This window comes from Rosa chinensis, chromosome 4 (genome assembly GCF_002994745.2).
Source record: "Rosa chinensis cultivar Old Blush chromosome 4, RchiOBHm-V2, whole genome shotgun sequence".
NCBI lineage: Eukaryota > Viridiplantae > Streptophyta > Magnoliopsida > Rosales > Rosaceae > Rosa > Rosa chinensis.
In genome coordinates, this window is record NC_037091.1 from 8779899 (window position 1) to 8800172 (window position 20274).

General features: G+C 40.4%; 1 protein-coding gene and 1 pseudogene across 2 annotated transcripts; both read right to left on the reverse strand.

The window, feature by feature from the left end:
* Positions 1 to 5567: 5567 nt before the first annotated feature.
* On the reverse strand, positions 5568 to 8562 carry LOC112198743 (annotated as a pseudogene).
* A 6153-nt stretch (positions 8563 to 14715) lies between these two features.
* LOC112198744 lies at positions 14716 to 20235 on the reverse strand. 2 transcript variants are annotated; one of them, XR_005809859.1, is made up of 2 exons: positions 20108 to 20207; positions 14716 to 14816 (listed from the first exon to the last, which is right to left on the reverse strand). XR_005809859.1 is itself a non-coding variant. In XM_024339862.2 (2 exons), the coding sequence occupies exons 1-2, from the start codon at positions 20127 to 20129 to the stop codon at positions 18553 to 18555; spliced, it is 699 nt and encodes a 232-aa protein (XP_024195630.2). In that variant the 5' UTR covers positions 20130 to 20235; the 3' UTR covers positions 18526 to 18552. The 2 variants fall into 2 exon arrangements, 1 of the variants encoding a protein (XP_024195630.2); XM_024339862.2 differs by lacking the exon at positions 14716 to 14816 and adding an exon at positions 18526 to 19229 and having other exon boundaries at positions 20108 to 20235.
* Positions 20236 to 20274: the final 39 nt, after the last annotated feature.

Consider the following 20274-nt stretch of genomic DNA (forward strand, 5'->3'; position numbering starts at 1 on the left):
AGCTAGGGACTAGTTAACACAGCCCACGGCAGCCATTGATCCGGCAGTTAACCCCGACGCTTGGGTATCTAAGATTGGGCTCGCTACCCAACACCCTCTGCTCCGCGCAGCTCCCCTCATCAAACAATTTTCCGACCATACGGAGGTCTATAGCCAGGAGTGGGGGACTCCCTGGCGGGCCTAGCAGGGGCCCACCCGAAAGGGCAAAAGCGTTCGCTCCAACCAATTCTAGATGGACGACGCACTCGCACTAATTATGCTTGATATACGGCACGAAGCTACGCTTTGGTATCAACCCGCGAGCACACCCTCCTTGACTGGGGACTTCGGGGACTTATACATACAGCCCAGCATAATTAGCAACGGCAACGCTCATGCCGCAGGGCATCACCATCGAGCTACCCGTTAGTGCCTCAGCGGCACCCTTGAGCTTCCGCTCACGAGCTTTCCGCTCATGCCTTCCCGGCAACCCTTGAGCTTCCGCTCACGAGCTTTCCGCTCATGCCTTCCCGGCACCCTTGAGCTTCCGCTCACGAGCCTTCCGCTCATGCCTTCCCGGCAACCCTTGAGCTTCCGCTCACGAGCTTTCCGCTCATGCCTTCCCGGCAACCCTTGAGCTTCCGCTCACGAGCTTTCCGCTCATGCCTTCCCGGCAACCCTTGAGCTTCCGCTCAAGAGCTTTCCGCTCATGCCTTCCCGGCACCCCGAGCTTCCGCTCATGCCTTCCCTGCACCCCGAGCTTCCGCTCATGCCTTCCCGGCAACCCTTGAGCTTCCGCTCAAGAGCTTTCCGCTCATGCCTTCCCGGCACCCCGAGCTTCCGCTCATGCCTTCCCGGCACCCCGAGCTTCCGCTCATGCCTTCCCGGCAACCCTTGAGCTTCCGCTCACGAGCTTTCCGCTCATGCCTTCCCGGCACCCTTGAGCTTCCGCTCACGAGCCTTCCGCTCATGCCTTCCCGGCAACCCTTGAGCTTCCGCTCACGAGCTTTCCGCTCATGCCTTCCCGGCAACCCTTGAGCTTCCGCTCACGAGCTTCCGCTCACGAGCTTTCCGCTCATGCCTTCCCGGCAACCCTTGAGCTTCCGCTCACGAGCTTTCCGCTCATGCCTTCCCGGCACCCTTGAGCTTCCGCTCACGAGCTTTCCGCTCATGCCTTCCCGGCACCCACGAGCTTCCGCTCACGAGCTTCCGCTCACGAGCTTCCGCTCATGCCTTCCCGGCAACCCCCGAGCTTCCCGCTCATGCCTTCCCGGCAACCCTGACTTTTCCGCTCATGCCTGCCCGGCAATCCTCGAGCTTTACACTCATGTCTACTCGACACACTACACGTTAATGAAACATTGAATTTTTCTACCATTTGTCTTTTACCGATTGCGACAAATCAAATTCTTTTCGCGTTCCATTAATACGAGAGACAACCAAACAAACACAACCGTACTCGTGATCGTCGTTCATGAGTTACAAATGCATACCTCCGCGGCGCTCATGCAACTTGCATCTCACGAGCATAACCCCGTCAAACTCGACCTCGTTCGTCTCCTTGCGCGCGTCACGCATTTATCATATGCAATTCATTTTTTCTCACACGACCATATGCGCACTATTACGTTCATATATGCCAACGCATATCATTGCAACTCACAGTTGTTGCCCAATGCAACGAGCATTCTACATATGCCTGTTTTTTGTCTTTGTTGTGCAGGTTGACAAGTCCCTTCTTGCTTACGGAGTTCGGGGACTTGTAGGGGCTCCGTACCGCCCGGTTACTTATGCTTGATGACTTCATGATTTGAACTCCCCAACCAAGAAGCTACTCTTACTCGGGGACTTCGGGGACTTGTACATACCTCCAATAATATGGAGTATTTACTACATCACCAAGCATAAGTAACACCTACTTTGGGACATCCACAAGACATGGCAAGGCCCAACCGAGACATGTATCGTGTAGCCCTATGTTCAGGCTACGCGGCGGTATCCGGAAGTCGCAAATCCGCCACCGGGAAGCCACCTTTCCGCCCTTGCCAAGATGCCCCCATAACATAGCTTTCTACATGTTAAATAGACTAGAATAGTAACTTTGCTTGTCCCACATCGAAGAACAAGTAAATGAGAAGCATTCCTTCATCTATAAAAGGAATGCCTCCTCCCACAACTCAACACATTCATTACATCTCTTGTAATCTTGTTAGGCCGCAAGGCTCGACACACTAGTATAGCTTTCAAGTGGACGTAGTCTCCCGCTCATGCGGAGGCGAACCACTATACATCTTGTGTCAATCTCTCTCTCTCTCTCTCTCTCTTACTTATCGTTAATTAGATCCCCACGGATCCAAGCATTAACATATTCAATGAAAAATTACGTAGTCTTTGTATTTAATTAGTTAGTTATGTATTAGTTTTTCATATAGATTAGGATTTTAAAAAATTAGTATACTTATTAGTCATTTTGCGCTTGGCTAATATACTCTTTCAGTAATTCAAATGTTTACAAGGTAAACTAAGAAAATGGTAGGGTGGCAATAACCGCACAAAAAAAAAAAAAATCATGCAATACATTATGGCACATTTGCTTATTGAGAAAGGGAAAATAAATGGAACGATTCCGATTTATCAATTTTCCAGTGTTTACTAACATATATAGGTATTGGAATGGGTATGGGTCCCACCTAAAACACAAAATTTGATTACCAAGGGGAAGTACGAAAATTCTTCTATATACGGCGGTACAAGTCCACATACACCAACTATGCAATCTCAGCCGTCTATGTGTGGGGTCCGTTATTTATCACTCAAAATCGTCAAATCTCAGCGGTGCGTGTATCTTCACACCGTGTACCGAATACTCTCTCAGGGAATGCATTTTTTTTTTCTACCCAAAATATCCTTACATATTTTCATAACCCCAAATTACTCATAACCGTACAAGTATATATACATCTCTCATGAACATTTATTTTTGGATGAAAACAAACAAGGGTTTCAGAAAGTGAGAATAAATGACTTAAAAAAATCTTAACTTAGTAGAGACAAACAGTAGGGTTTCACCCCTGTCCGGTGGCGTGCCCCTACGCAGTCGTCGAACTGGCCATTGCCGGGCTCCGCGTGAGTTTGGTGTGAGGACGGGTCTCTCCATCAGCGTTCTCGTTCCGATGGGAGAGGCTACGGTGGATCTCAGTGAGGTGAGGGAGGGGAAAATCGCGGCTGTTGGTTTCTGGTTCTCTCTTCGATGGCCAACTAGACAGATTCGATCTCGGACTTGGAGGCAACCAAGTGGTGAGGCATTCGGCGCGGCATGGCCGGGGGCTGCTCGAAGCAATCTGATCTGGTTAGGATCATCTGATCCTGATTTGGGTTGTCTTGTTTCCAAACGGCTTCTCCATGGTGTACGAAGATGGTTTCTTTGCAGGGTTTGGTTTCGATCTAGGATGACAGGTCTCTTAGGTGAGTTGATGGATCACTGGCGGCAGTCTGGCGAAGGCAGCGGTGCAGCCTTGTCCAGGGTCCGGCAGCTATGGCTGTCGTGGAGTTGGGCCAAGCCCATCTGGCAGTTTGTGGGTTTCTTTTTCCCTCTATTGTTGCTTGGGCTTGGGCCCGGCTTTGGCTAGTTATGTTATTTCTATTTTTATTTACTGCAGTTTTTTATTTGGGACGCCTCTTTGGCGTGAAATAAGTATCTACACTTGTTGTGTAGGACTCGTAGGGCCTTGTGCCAGGATATGCACTCAATGTGCCTTATATGCTCTAGGTAGGTGGCGAGTTATTTGCTTCGTCAAATGGTCCCTACCGCCTAGTGGCAGAGTGAAACTAAGTGTCGTCGGAATTATCCTCTAACGGCAACATAGTAGGAAAGCTGTGCTTATGGTAATCATGCTACGTTGTAATCGTGTTACATATCGAGTTATCTTTCCGTTATGTCACTACTATGTCAAAGCAGATAGAGTTGCCAGTGGAGCACTCTTTGCTAGTTGGTGCCTAGTTGAATACATTTCTTTTGTAGAGATTCCTGATATTATTTCAGGACCTTTTCTAGATGCTTATTGTAATCAGGGGTTTAGACTTAATGTCCCCCCCTTGTATTCGACATTTTCATTAATTAAGGCCTGAGGGCAGCCGCACTAGCCCTTTATTCAAAAAAAAAAAACATTTATTTTTGTAGGGTTATTTTAGTAATCGAACTAGTTTTAAGTCGGATTTATGAAAATTAATAAACAACATCAATTGTAGTAAGTTGTGCGCATTCCTATTCTGATTCCGATTTCGCAAATGGAAATATTTCATACCGATTCATTTTTTCTCTCATTCTAGTTGTCTTTGATTTATGATTATTTCTATTCCAGATAAGTAATCGTGTCATAAAAGAATTCTCAGATAAACAAATGATGCTCTACTACAACAATTGTGATAGTTTCAATTGCATAAGTATACTATGAATCTGGTTCTATAGCTATAGTAATAATAGTCAAAGTGTACTTGTACAAAGAACGAGAATATCTGAATTTCAATATTCGGAGCACTTATTTAGGCTCTACTGAGAACTTTTAAAATGAGAATTTCATGATGACTTTTAAATTGATGGTTGAATGACTTGTGTATTGAAGAACTAATATTACAACTAAAATTTAGACCACTGATCCTACCGTTGATTTGAAAATTTTTATAACGTTTTCATTTCAAAGTGCTCATTACTTATTCATAATTTGATAATTATTTGCAATCCACTAATAAGATTTTTTCAGTTACCACCGACGCTAGTTGCAGTTTAAATTAATCATAATCTATTATTGGTAGTTGAAGGATGAAGAGTTTTGAAATTTTGACAAGACCCATGGCTCGGCCTAAAAAACATTTAAGGATACCATGTGAACTTGATAAAAAAAAATTCCAATTACCAAAAAGGTGGGTGTTTGGCTCCAAAACCAGTTGGCTTGCAAACTGTCTCTTTTGAGCGTGTGCGCAGGCGTGCCAGCACTGTGGGGTGCAGTCGTCGGGGGAGTCCCTTGACCTGACTTCTTCTTCAAGCGTTTGTGGACGAGGAGAGCACCAACCTCGCCACAAGGTTCTTCTCTAGCCTTCTGAGAAAGGACTTCTTGCCTTACGGATAAGGATTTTGGATGTGATCTCTTAGCGTCACCGAATCGATACTTAGTGTTGTGGACTAAGCAGAGCAATCACTGGGAAGTTTGGAGAAAGCACGGGTCTTGCTAAAGAGTGACTTTAGCTTCGCTGGGTTGCGAGGGCGTTACCCTTGCTTCGCTGGTGGTATCGGTGGCAGTGGCACTGGCAGTCGGCTCGCGGAGAGACTAGGAATGGAAGCACGGTCGCCGGGTTGATCTGGTGATGCTGACAGTCGGCTCTTGGAGATACTAGGACTGGTGCGCGGTCACCGGGTTTCAACGAGGTTGAAGGTTTGCTCCGGGGAGGCTTTGTAATGGCTGGGATTGATTGATTTGAGAGAGGTCTTTCTTTCGTCCTTGAAACCTAGTATTTATAACTAGGGTTTCGACTGTTCCTTGCTATAGAATGATTATTGATTGAAGTTTCCTATTCAATCTCTGCTACTTGACTCCAATAAAGTTTCGTTTTCCTTATGGATTATGGAATGGGCGATGCTGTAACCCAAACCTAAGTAGGCTTATTTTTGGGCCGCAGGTATCGGCCCGCTGTGCTAAATCCACTAAAGGATCTTGCCAAAATTACTTTTGGGCTCAAACAGTGGGGCCGACGGACTTTTAGTGCCCTCAAAATCTAATATGAGTCCGCACTAGAGTCAATAATGTCATCAAAGTACTTCTCTTCAACGTCATGGATGGCTTCTCTCTACTAGTGATCATCCAATGTCTCGTCTTTGTCTATCTTTGAGTAATCTAAGTACTTGTGATCTTCTCCTAACAAAAATTTCTCATTCATGATGTAGGTGAACTGGTCCATCAGATCTTGCAACTTTTTTGCAAATACAGTTGCTTGCTCACTCTACCCTGATGTGGTTGCTTGAGCATCATTAGGTGCATCTGTATGGTCTGCAGTTTCAGCACCAGTACTAGCCACATAAGGAGGATCCACCAGCATCTATTGACAGAAAAGGAAAAATTACAAATGTCAGAAACAACGGGCAATATTTCTAAATCATAGGAGTATTTAAATCATACAAGAAACAAAGAACACAACATAACTCAGCATTTTGACAAAATTCATTGAGAGACTAATTTTAAAGTTTCGTGAGTAGAGCGCATAGGTTACTTCTCCTTTCTATACCATTCAACTTAGTTTCATTGAAAGGATATGTGAACCAGAGGACAAATGGCGGTCATTAACGTAAGTGTATTTAGTGTCATGAGTCACTCATGACTCATATGAATCATATTTACAGGTGGCAAACCAAGGCAATAGATAGTTTGCCAAGACGGGTGAACAAAAAGAAAAGCAGAGTAAAAGGAACTTAAAACTTGGAGAACATTAGCCATAGATTCCCATCACCATCTACTTTTCTTTTATAAACATAAATGTAATCATGCACTTACTTCCATTCCCATAGTACAGTTATCTCACCGTGGAAAAAGTAAAGAAAAAGCTCTAAAATTCAATCAGAGTTTAGACAGTAACCATATGGTTTTCATCTTTTATAATTTTTATCTAGTGTGTGGCAGTTAGCACAAATACTGATAAAGGAAATCTAGACGAAGTTAAAAAAGCTTTGCAAATTTTCAAGTGTAAGTTTGACAAGATTACCTCTGATGATTGTGTGCCCCCATTAGCCTTGTTAGATTCTTCCTCCTCCTCCTCTTCTTTTTCTTCCTCTTCCTCCTCCTCCTCTTGTTCCTCTACTTCTTGGATTCTGTCACCGCCAACCCAATCACTCTCAGCAACACCCAATCTCTGTTGCTCCCCTCTAATCTTTGCTACCAAAATCGCTTCCTCTGACCTCCTCAACAAAGTATCTTACCACCGCTCCCCAGGTCCTACCATGATCCTACAACTCGGAACCTGAAACTTCCCCCACATATTCATGATGCAAGTAGGGCTCTCCCTCCCTCATTGAATCCTCCGAGAAATACTGCCCATCAAATATCAACTTATTTAGGTACGCTCGCCTCTGGTTCTTCACTTGAACTGCCCTTGATTTCAATTCATCGTTTGTCGGACTCAATAAACTTGTAAGATGCTTCACATGCCAGCTGACTTCATAGTCATCTGTCAGCGCATCAAACTCCAGGAGCTCCTCAGATGTTAATTTCGATCCATAACGTTCTGCACAAATAACGTTCTGCAATATGCAATTCAGGGAAGTCTCCGTGTTAGGTACTTTTCTCCACCCCAGAGTCCCCCTTTCTTTCTCATGTAATTCTCATGGACAGTACATGTGATAAACAATTCTTGCAATAAAAGAGTGGTCCTTCATTGGCCCATGTGAAAGATGAACTATTGAAAGGCATAAAATACTTTTTGCATTAACAGAAGACAAAAAAAGCTCAAAAAGTATGTTAATGTAAGTGATCGTAGGGTCTAATTAACGTTAAAGAGAGAGAGAGAGAGAGACACACACACACACAAGAAGTATAGTGGTTCATCTCCTGCCTTAGCGGGAAACTACGTCCACTTGAAGTGTTGCACTATATGGGTTTGGGCTTTGCGGCTCAAAGGGATAACAAAGTGTGTAATGGGAAGATGTTTAAGTGGGAGGAGGGGTCCCTTTTATAGGTAAGGGAACCCCTCTCATTTACATTTTCTTCAATGTGGGACAAAGAATCCCATTTGTAGTATTCAAAACATGTTGTGAAGGCAAGTTGGCAAGGTTGCTTCCCAGCGAGGTCTTGGCCACCTCCAACCACCACGGGGTAAGTTGGATGTCGTGCTATGGAATGCATGTTGTGGTTGGGTCCCACCATGGCTTGTGGGTCCCCCAAAGAGGGTGTCACATATGTTTGATGACATAACAAATCCTCCATAATAGTGGAGGTATGTACAGAGTAAACCCAGCAACCCAGAAAAAATAAAATCTAAAATCAGGCCAAATATTTCTGTAAAAGAGTTGGTAAGAGGTTTTACCTTTTAGAATTGGGGGACGATGCTGCTCTACCAAGTTTTTGATGAGGATATTGATTTTTTGAACAGTTCAATGATCGTAGAGAGGGAAGAAGTGTCAGGTTTTTAGGATGTTCTGTTGGTTTTTTTTTTTTTTTTTCTGTTAATAACCTACCTAAATGTTAGGGTAGTGTAGTTTGTTGTTGACTCTTTCCTTGCACATTTACCACGTTTAGTTGATAACGTGGGCTATTCTTCTTATCTTTAAGTTAGGTCTTTTGTAGGTTATATAGCCAATATGCATTCATGAATAAACTGAGGTTATTCTCTCAGATTTGCTACTTAATTTGTGTTTTGTAAAATCTAGGCTTTGTAACAATCTGTTATTAGAGCCTCCTCACAAGGCCTGATCAGGAATAGAAAGGAACCGCAATTCCCTAAAGAGAGAGAAGGAGAGAAGCATGTGAGAAGAGTGATTGAGAGATGGGAACTGAGGGAGGCAGCTTTGTTCAACCCTCCATACCCAAGTTCGATGGTCATTACGACCATTGGGCTATGTTAATGGAGAACTTCCTCAGATCAAATGAGTATTGGGCTCTTATAGAGATAGGATATGTTGAGCCGGAGAACGAAGCAGAAGGCACAGAAACACAATGAAAGAAATTGGAATAGTTGAAGCTTAAAGATCTCAAGGTGAAAAACTATCTCTTTCAAGCTATAGACCACACTATTCTAGAAACAATTCTTTAGAAAGACACTTCCAAGCAAATATGGGATTCAATGCAAAAGAAATTCGAGGGAAGTGCAAGAGTCAAGCGGTCACACCTTCAAGCTCTCAGAAGGGAATTCGAAACCCCAGAGATGAAGTCAGGAGAAGCAGTAACAAAGTATTTCTCAAGGGTGATGATGGTGGCAAACAAAATGAGAGTTCACGGAGAATAATGTGATGTAGGACGAGATTTTAACCAATTTCAACAAAAAATCTCGAAAAGAAAGAAGCGTATTCACATTAAGAAAAATGATTTGAATATTGGAAATTGGTATTCAAATAGGCTTCTTAATGATGGAATTAATCATAAATTACTCTTTTGGATATATCGGGATTTTCGAGCAAAATTTTGATTGGGATTCTAAAAGTAATATTCTTTAGTATAGAGGATTTTATTTCCAATTTTTATTTAATCAGGTTTAATTAAGTTTCCTAGTTTTGGTCTATAATAAATTGTTCTTTATGTTTTCTAGTTGTATTAGGTTTATGCTATGTGCCCTATATAAGGCACCTCTTAGATTGTAATTTTCATTCAAGTTATCAATAAAAAACCAAATATTAGAGAAGTTTCTCTATGTTTCTTACGGCTGTGCCCGTAATTACTAGTGGATTCTAGCTAATCTCATATGGCTTTCGACGTTTGACGGAGCTTCTTACTATCGTGTTCATGCTTCCCGCATCATTTGGTATATTCAAGTTATCAATAAAAAACCAAATATTAGAGAAGTTTATCTATATTTCTTACGCCTGTGCCCGTAATTGCTAGTGGATTCTAGCTCATCTCATATGGTTTTCGACGCTTAACGGAGCTTCTTACTATTGTGTTCACGCTTCCCGCATCACAATGCAGGATGTGAAGATTGTGGAGAAGATACTTCGCTCATTAACAGAGAAGTTCAACTATATCGTTTGTTCTATAGAGGAGTCAAAGGACATCGATACACTCTCTGTTGATGAGCTGCAAAGCTCTCTAATCTTGCATAAGTAGAAGTTTTGAAGAATAGCTGGAGAAGAACATGCCTTGAAGGTGACTTTTGAAGGTGGTCGAGGACGTGGACATGGCTCATTCAGAGGCAGGGGGCAGAGGAAGAGGCAGAACCTGGCTCAACAAATCGACTGTGGAATGTTATAAAGTCACAAGCTTGGACATTTTCAATAGGAATGTCCAGCTTGGGACAAAGAAGTAAACTATGCAGAGCTTGGAGAAGAAGAAGAGATGCTTCTCATGTCCTATGTTGAGATGAAAGGTGTTTGGAGGAGGATGTGTGGTTCCTAGATTCAGGGTGCAGTAACCACATGTGCGGTGACAAAACCATGTTTTGTGAGCTCAAGGAAGATATTCGGCAGAGAGTGAAACTTGGGAATGATACAAGGATGTTGGTGATGGGGAAAGGAAATGTGAGATTGAAGGTGAATGGGATGAGTCATGTCATAACTGAAGTGATTTTTTGTACCAGACTTGAAGAACAATCTGCTAAGCATAGGGTAGTTGCAGGAGAAGGGGCTAGCTATTCTCATTCAGAATGATTTGTGTAGGATTTACCATCCTCAAAAGGGCCTCATCATTCAAACAGAGATGACTGCTAATCGGATGTTTGTGTTGCTTGCAATGACTCAACCAAATTCCACAAGACCTTCCTGTTGCAACGCTGCCACAAAAGATCTCTCACACTTGTGGCATCATCGTTATGGACACTTGAGCCAAAAAGGTATTAGAACTCTACAAGAGAAGCAGATGGTTCATGGTTTGCCGAGGTTACAAGCTTCAACAAATGTGTGCAAAGATTGCGTAATGGCCAAGCAACATTGAGAGTCATTTATGAAGAAAAGCACTTGGAAAGCCTCACAGAAACTTCAACTAATTTACTCTGACATCTGCGGGCCTATCACTTTGACTTCCAATAGTCATAAATGGTACATCATTACCTTCATCGATGATTATAGCAGAAGAACTTAGATTTACTTTCTCGTAGAAAAATCAGATGCATTGAGTATTTTCAAAGTTTTTAAGAGTAGTGTGGAGAAGGAAACAGGAGAATATATTAGGTGCTTACGCACTGACCATGGGGGTAAATTCACTTCAACCGAGTTCAACAATTTCTGCAAAGATCATGGTATTAAGAGACAGTTGACCGCGGCTTACACTCCGCAGCAAAACAGAGTGGCGGAAAGAAAAAATCGGATCATCATGAACATGGTACGTAGTATGCTGTCAGAGAAGAAAGTCCCTAAGACATTTTGGCCAGAAGCTGCAAATTGGACCATGCGCATTCTTAATCGAAGCCCTACAATTGCAATGCAAAACAAGACCCCGGAAGAGGCATGGAGTGGAGGTAAACCTTCAGTTGAATATTTTAGAGTTTTTGGCTGCATTGCTTACGTACAAGTGCCTGATGTTAAGAGGACAAAGTTAGATGATAAGAGTGTTGCTTGTGTCTTGCTTAGAGTTAGTGAAGAGTCAAAGGGTTACCGAATTTATAATCCAGTAGCAAAGAAGGTTGTTGTCAGTTGAGATGTAGTTTTCGAAGAAGAAAAAATCTGGAACTGGGATAAGAGCTACGAAGAGCAGATTTCGATGGACTTAGAATGGGGAGATACAAAAGAAGATGCAGAAGTAGACAGTATAAGTGGGTCGGAAGGCAATGAGAATTGTGATGCAGAAAACAATGACTCAGAAGGAATTGGTTCTAGTTCAAGGAACTCAATGAATGGTGAAGATTCTTCAAGTTCAGTAGAAGCAAGAAATCGAAGGCCACCTGTTTGGATGCAAGATTATGAAAGCAGAGAAGGCTTGTCTGGAGATGAAGCTAATCTAGCTTTATTCGCTAGCACGGATCCGATTCATTTCAAAGAAGTTATGAAGGATAGCAAGTGGAGAGAGGCTATGGAGTTAGAAATGAAGTCTATTGAAAGAAATGAAACGTGGACACTAACTGACCTACCTGCAGGATCTAAAGCAATAGGGGTTAAATAGGTGTACAAGACCAAGATGAATGAGTTGGGAGAAACTGACAAACATAAGGCACGGTTGGTAGCGAAAGGGTATGCACAAGAATATGGAGTAGACTACTCGGAAGTATTTGTACCGGTAGCTAGACTAGATACAGTGAGGTTGGTTATTGCATTTGCAGCAAGAAAGGGATGGAGCATTCATCAGCTTGACGTAAAATCAGCTGTCCTTCATGGGGAGTTGAGTGAGGAAGTATATGTCGAGCAGCTAGAGGGAGGGATATGTGCTAAAGGATGAGCCTCACAAAGTTTACAAATTTAAGAAAGCACTGAACAGTCTAAAGCAAGCTCCTAGAGCTTGGTTTTGTCGTATTGAATCATACTTTCTAAAGGAAGGCTTCAAGAGGGGACACAGCGAGCAAACACTCTTCACTAAGACTAATAAAGAAGGTAACATCTTGATTGTTAGTTTATATGTCGATGACTTAATATTTACTAGAGATGATGATGTGATGATTGATGAGTTTAAGAGGTCAATGAAGAGTGAATTTGATATGAGTGATTTGGGGAAGATGAGATATTTTCTCGGTATTGAAGTTCTGCAGAAGGATGATGGGATCTTTATTTGTCAAAAGAAGTATGCTCTTGATGTGCTTAAGAGGTTCGGAATGGAGGGTAGTAATGTTGTGCACAACCCCATTGTTTCAGGCTTCAAGATGGTTAGAGATGAAGATGGTGTCAAAGTTGATTCAACCCACTTCAAGCAGATTGTGGGGTGCTTGATGTACCTAATAGCCACACGTCCAGATTTAATGTTTGTGGTGAACTTAATCAGCAGATTTATGTCGCGGCCAACTCTACTTCATCTCGAAGCTACAAAAAGGGTCTTGAGGTATTTAAGGGGAACTACGGACTTTGGAATCTTTTATAGAAAGGGAGGGGTTGATGACTTGGTGGCGTATACTGATAGTGACTACGTCAGAGACCTTGAGGAGAGTAAAAGCACCTCCGGTTATGTGTTTATGATGAGCTCTGGTGTTGTTTCTTGGTCCTCAAGAAAACAACCCATTGTTGCGCTGTCTACAACCGAAGCTGAGTTCGTAGCTGTAGCGGGGTGTGCATGTCAAGCTGTTTGGGTACAGAGAATCCTAAAGATGTTCAATTGTTCGCAAAAGGACTGTACAACTGTGTTTTGTGACAACAGCTCAGCAATCATATTGTTTAAGAATCCAGTTTTACACGGTCGCAGCAAGCACATAGACGTGCGATTTCACTTCTTGAGGGACTTGACGAAAAAAGGAATTGTAGATATGGTGCATTGTGGGACGAAGGATCAAATAGTAGACATAATGACCAAGCCACTCAAGCTTGAACTATTTCAAAAACTGAGAGGTTTGTTGGGAGTGTGTGAAGAACCTGTCATAAACTAATTGCTTAGTGCAGTTAGTAAGGGTGGGAACGTTAGGTTTTTAGGACATTCTGTTAGTTTTTTGTTTTTCTGTTAATAACCTACCTAAATGTTAGGGTAGTATAGCTTGTTGTTGGCTATTTCCTTGCATATTTACCACATTCAGTTGATAACGTGGGCTATTCTTCTTATCTTTAAGTTATGTCTTTTGTAGGCTATATAGCCGATATGCATTCATGAATAAACTGAGGTTATTCTCTCAGATTTGCTACTTAGTTTGTGTAATGCAAAATCAAGGCTTTGTAACAAGAAGGAGAAGACAATCACAAATAGAGCTCCTCTCGTCGTGTTTCTGATGAGAACGATGATGATACTTCTCAGAGAGAGGAAGAGAAGTAGAGGCCCTCTCTCCCCATTTGTTCCGATGAGGATTAGGGATTGACGACAAAGACCAATGTATCTGCAAATCTGCCATAAAGAGTAAAAATAGAGTTGTTGGGTTCAACGTAATTTTTAGAAAGAATGAGGACAAAATTGGTAGTTGAATATATTTCATTAAAAGCTCCGTGTTGTTTTGGATTGCTTCCCCTTAAGCTAGGAATTGCCGCTTCTCCGATATGCAATTACGCATGGCTTTCTCAAAGTCAGCGGATCCTCGTTAGCAAAGTTGGAAGCGGTCACGGCCAATACTGGGACGGGGACTAAGTACATATAAGATAAGATGATCCCAGAACAGAAAGTTCCTATAAAACCGTGCCACCCTGACGGAAACTCGAACCCCGGCCCTCCACCACGTACACTGCGCCGAGGCGAATATGTTAGAATAACACAAACAAACAAACATCATACACATTCAAGAAACACAAACCATAATTCGATGAAGAATTACTAACCTGATGATGTAGAAGCCATTACAATGCCGAAAGCACAAGTCTTCTGTTCTCTCCAATGCTTTAGCAGTCTATAATGGGGTAGACAATATTGCTTAATGAATTGTGAGAACAGGGACCTTGCTTTATATAGGAGTTGATGATTCCTAAACCTTCCCATAAAGATTTCCTTGTGAATCATGGATTCAACTCCTCTGCAAAGCATACTTTAGTTCATGTCTTAGTAAACTAATTATAGTCCACATAGGATTAGGTTTGCAAAGAGTATAATCACACTTTCCTTATTTGCAAGTTATCCGGATTGCATCACATTGTGTAATCCTTAATCCTTGTTCCTTAGATGATCTTATATTGTGATTAATGAAGTTCCATATTGTATGATAGTCCAATTAGGTTTTACATTCTCCCACTTGGACTTTCATACTAGCTTCATTAACCAACAAAACCAGATTTACAAGAACTCCTTAGTGATCACTTGTTATTACACAATACTGCAGAACCTAATTTCAAGACTTTCACAAAAATAGTTACTGTAAATGAATCATAGAAAACTAACAATGAAATCTGACAATGATAGCACTCTATGATCACAAGAACAGAACTATAATTATGCAAGTCCCCAACAGAAGAGGAAAATTAACATATGAAGCATCTGCATTGTGATTTATACTTTATACCTCATACATGGTCCTCCTTTAGCTTCTGAAAAGTTTCAGAGCTATAAATGCTTCAAATTGAAGCCTGCAAAATCTAAAAAAGAATCCAGATCCTCTGCTCACTGTCCAAAACCAAAATGACAGCTTAGTATGGATCATAAGCAGCTGCTCTTAGTCTTCTTATCCTGCATAAAATCAAATTTCCAAATACAGGCACATATATACATATATTTCATAATTTACTGCAGTAATACAAACACCGAATTCAAGCTGCCATAATAAAAATATAACTGATAGTTCCTCATCCAAATGAATAAGAAAATACAAAGATGTTCTTTAATGAAAATTACATCAAACCTGAGCTTCTAAAACAAATTATAAGCTCCCACTGATTCAAACAACATCTAAAGACTCAACTAAACCCATATTCTTAACATGTTCTTTAAAAACTGCAACAGCTAATGGTTTAGTGAATGGATCAGCTAACATATCCTCAGAAGACACATGCTCTACACAAATTTCATCAAGCTTTACTTTCTCTCTTACCAATAGATATTTTGGATCCACAAATTTAGATTTTGAAGATCTCTTATTGTTCTTCGAAAAGAACACTGCAGCACTGTTATCACAATATATTGGCAAGGGTCTGTGTATGGTATCTATAACTTTCATGCCTCTAATAAAATTTCTAAGCCACACACCATGAATTGCTGCCTCATATAAGGCAACAAATTCAGCATACATGGTAGATGTAGTGATACTAGTCTGTTTCACACTCTTCCAAGAAATAGCGCCACCAGCCAACATAAAAATAAAACCAGAAGTTGATTTTCTTTGTTGTTGAACCTTTTGCTTTCCCACAAAATCTGCATCAGAGAAACCAAACACAGCAAGTTCTTGACCATCTATCTTCTTATACACTAGCATATAATCCTTGGTTTTCTGCAAATATCTCAAGACCTTTTTCCCAGCAACCCAATGTGCATGTCCAGGATTAGTTTGAAATCTTCCAAGTATTCCAACTGAGTAGGCTATGTCAGGTCTAGTGCAGACCTGCGCATACATGAGGCTGCCTACCAATGAAGCATAAGGCTTATCCTTCATTGCTTCTTGCTCTAAGCTGTTTCTAGGGCATTGATCTTTATACAACATATCTACTTTTGTCATAGGAGCCTCACCAGGAGCACATTTTTCCATCTTAAACCTCTTCAACACTTTTTCTACATAATTCCTTTGAGATAATCCCAAAAGACCTCGAGTTCTATCCCTGACAATCTCTATACCCAGAACATAAGATGCATCTCCTAAATCTTTCATATCGAAGTTTCTAGACAGAAAAGACTTAGTTTCATTAAGCAAATTTAAGTCACTGCTGGCAAGAAGAATATCATCTACATACAAAATCAGAAAAATAAATCTGCTCCCACTAGTTTTCAAGTATACACATTCATCAAGAGGATTTTCTTCAAAACCAAACTTTACCATCACAGAATCAAATTTTAAATACCACTGTCTCGAAGCTTGTTTTAATCCGTAGATAGATTTCTTAAGTTTGCAGACTAACCTTTCATTCCCAGAAGCAATATACCCCTCAGGTTGTGTCATATAAATATCCTCATGCAAATCTCCATTCAAAAAAGCAGTTTTTACGTCCATTTGGTGTAGTTCCATGTTATAGTGTGCAACCAAAGCCATAATAATATGAAAAGAATCCTTTGTTGAAACAGGGGAAAAAGTCTCATTGTAATCTACCCCTTCTCTCTGTGTAAAACCCTTTGCCACTAGTCTAGCTTTATGTCGTTCTACACTCCCATCTGAATTTTTCTTTGTTTTGAACACCCACTTGCAACCTATAGGATTGACATTAGGAGGCAACTCTGATAATTCCCAAACTGCATTGTCACTCATAGATTGCAACTCAGACTCCATAGCTTTCTTCCATTGTTTAGATTGAATACTATCTACAGCTTGTTTGTAGGTGACAGGATCGCTCTCTTCCCCTAAATCAAAATTTGTTTCTTGTAAGTAAACTATGTAATCATCAGGGATTGCTGACCTCCTTACTCTCTGCGATTGTCTTAATGGTTGAATAGGTTGTGGTTGTGGTTGAGGTTCCTGTACTACAAGTTGATCTAGCATCTGCGGATCATGATTGTGATGATTTTCAATGGGAATGATTGGCTCAGGAACATGGTTTTCCAAATTTTCTTCATCAGGAAGTGTACTAATAGAAGGGTGAACAACTGACATAGGTGAGAAGAAGGTTTCTGAATTTTGACGTTGCTGAGATAAACTTTTAGCTACTGCTTCTTCTTGTTCTATGAGAAAATCGCTTAAATCCTCCTTTTCTTGCAACTGAGTTTCTTCAATAAATTTAGCATTCCTTGTTTCAATAATCCTCAGATGATATTTGGGACAGTAAAACCTAAAACCCTTAGATTTTTCTGGAAAACCTATGAAGAAACCACTGACAGTCTTGGAATCTAGCTTTTTCTCCTGCGGATTATATGGTCTAGCCTCAGCCTTGCTTCCCCAAACGTGTAGGTGTGCCAAACTAGGTTTTCTACCAATCCAAAGTTCAAAGGGAGTTTTATCTACTGCTTTACTAGGCACCCTATTGCATATATAATTTGCCGTCTTCAGTGCCTCACCCCACAAAAATTTAGGAAGTCCAGTAGTGCACATCATGCTTCTAACCATATTCAACAATGTCCTATTCTTCCTCTCAGCTACCCCATTCTACTCAGGTGTCCCCGGTGTTGCGTATTGAGCTACAACTCCACATTCCTCTAAAAACAATGCAAAAGGTCCTTTATGTTGCCCTATTTCATCATATTTTCCGTAGTATTCACCTCCCCTATCAGATCACACTACCTTAATTGTTCTTTCCAACTGATTTTCAACTTCCGTTTTAAAAATCTTAAATTTTTCAAGTGCTTGTGATTTTTCTGAAATAAGGTACAAATAACAAAACCTAGAATAGTCATCAATGAAGGTGGTAAAATAATGGTTCCTACATATGGTTTGGGTCGAGAATGGACCGCAAATATCAGTATGAATTAGCTCTAAAGGTTGCAGACTCCTAGTTGACCCTTTCTTTCTAAAGTTTGTTAGCTTTCCTTTAATGCAATCAACACAGACATCATAATCAGAAAAATCCAAAACAGGCAGAATGTTTTCTTTGATTAATTTCTGCATTCTTTCTTTAGAAATATGTCCTAATCTTTTATGCCAAAGAGTAGAAGATTTTTCATTGATTAAATTTCTTTTGACACCAGCAGATTCAACAAGAAAAGACTCATTTCGATATGAACATTCCAATTGCCACAAGCCATTAAATCGAAAAGCATTGCCAACAGCAGAATTATCATAAAATAATTTCCACTCAATTTTATTAACGAAAAAACTGAAATCATTGTCAACAAGTTGAGAACAAGAAATTAAATTCCTTCTCATAGAAGGTACATAGAAAACATTATCCAATTCTAACAAAAAACCAGATCCTAACAAAAGCCTAACAACTCCTATGGCCTCTACTGCAACCTTCATTCCATTCCCTACGAACAAGTTTTGTTCTTCTTTATTTGGTGTTCTCCTTTTTATGAATCCCTGCAAGGTATTAGCTATGTGAATAGGGGAACCACTATCTAGGCACCAAGAATTAGAAGGAGCATGTACTAAGTTAGACTCAAGGCAAACGAAAACAGAAAACATACCCTTTTTTGTCAACCAATTTCTGTATTTGTGATAGTTCCTCTTTAGATGCCCGACTTTGTCACAGAAAAAGCATTTGAAAACATTTGAGTTGGAAGTTTTGTTATCTTTAGAAAAGTGAGATCCCCAGCAGAAGATGAACCCTTAGAGAAATTTGAATGTAGGCTTCTTAACCCCATAGTTCTTTGACTGCCCTTTTGTCACCAAGTTCACTGTGGAAACAACTTTGCCTTTTTCCTTCTTAATCCTATCCTCTTCTTGCACACAAATGGATATGAGTTCATTAATTGTCCACTTATCTCTCTGAGTGTTGTAGGTTGTGACTAGTTGACTAAATTGAGGAGGTAGAGAAGAAAGAGCTAAATAAACTAGCCATGGATCTGCTACAGGAACTTCTAGAGTTTTCAGCTTACTTGCAATATCAATCATCTTCAAACAGTGCTCCCTAATACTTCCATTACCATCATACTTCATAGTCGAAAGGGTATTCATGAGATTTGTTATTTCAGCTTTATCACTTTCCTTCAATTTTTCTTCTATGGCTGCTAAAAAATCTGCAGCTCTCTCACAAACAGGAATCCCTCCCCTTACCGTATCAGTCATTGCCCTCTGCATAATCTTGATGCACATCCTATTGTTGCTCTCCCATTTTTCAGCTTTATCCTTTTCAAGTCTGGTGCTAGTATCATTAATTTTTGGTGGTTCGGGAACTCTAAGTGGCAAGTCAATGTCCATAAGTCCTAGAGCTATTTCTACATCTGCTTTCCACTTCTTAAAGTTGCTACCAGTAAGTGTTTCAATTTTTGTCATCTGACTCATAACTGAAAAAGAAAGAAATAACCTTAATAAGCACTCTGTAAAATTCATACATTCTGTATTAAATATGCATGAAACATTCTTTATCAAGCATTTGAGTTCATTCTTTAAATTTTAACCCCATTCTGCAGTTTGCTTATTGCACAACACATGTGAGCAAGAAGATACAACAAGCCTTTAGTTTCTTTACCACACAACCAGAATTCTTAAAACACTAATTTCTATGAATGTTTCTTTGCTGTGACTAAAAGAAAACACCCCACTTTATGTGTTTTAATATCTCTGTAATGTGCCAATTCTACGCCTTACTAATGAAATTTTAAACCTTCTGTGGAAGAACATTCAGTAGCTCAGAATAGAATTGGAATCTCAATCTTAAATCCTTGAGTTAAGAATGCCAACAACATAACCACTATGGTGAGAGATATTACTGAAATTCCTAAAACGAGATTGAGGCTCTTTAATGTTTGTTCACACAGACAAAAAACTTTTGTTTTTATTAAAGTTCTGCAGCGGAAAAGAAAAAAAAAATTGAAGAAATTTGGTTTGTGTGAACAAACATGATGAGAACTTTAAGATATCTTTAGTTGGATTAACCAATCTGTATATGAGTGCTTGCTTTAGTCTTTTCTTTACAGAAACGCAGCTCCTAAAAAAAAAAAAAAAAACAAATTTGTTCTTCAAGATTGAAGCTAACCTGCAATCCTAATAGCTACTGCTAACGCAATACCATATAAGCAATCAAACAATTCAATTATGGAATCTAATCAATCAAGAAGAATGTAATATAACATGCTTTTCACTATCCATATATCACAAGCGCAAACAATATCCCAGAATCAAAAATCTCATAGCAGAGATGAAGAGTTCAAGAGCTGTGTACCTTTAGCAAATTGTTCCTGCATATTACTGATATTCAAAATACATACACCCAAAAGAAGTCATCAAGCATCATGTGTATTGAAAATTTGGAGCAATTCGAAAATTATCTCCAGAAATTAAGGAACCCAGAAAAGTTCCCCTTTTGTGTTTTGACGTGAAGAAGAGAAG

Coding starts and splice junctions, on each gene's coding strand:
- LOC112198744 (XM_024339862.2), bottom strand. CDS start 20,129: ATGCAGGAACAATTTGCTAAAG. Junction 19,230..20,107: donor GCAGGAACAATTTGCTAAAG/GTACACAGCTCT, acceptor TTTCTTTTTCAG/TTATGAGTCAGATGACAAAA.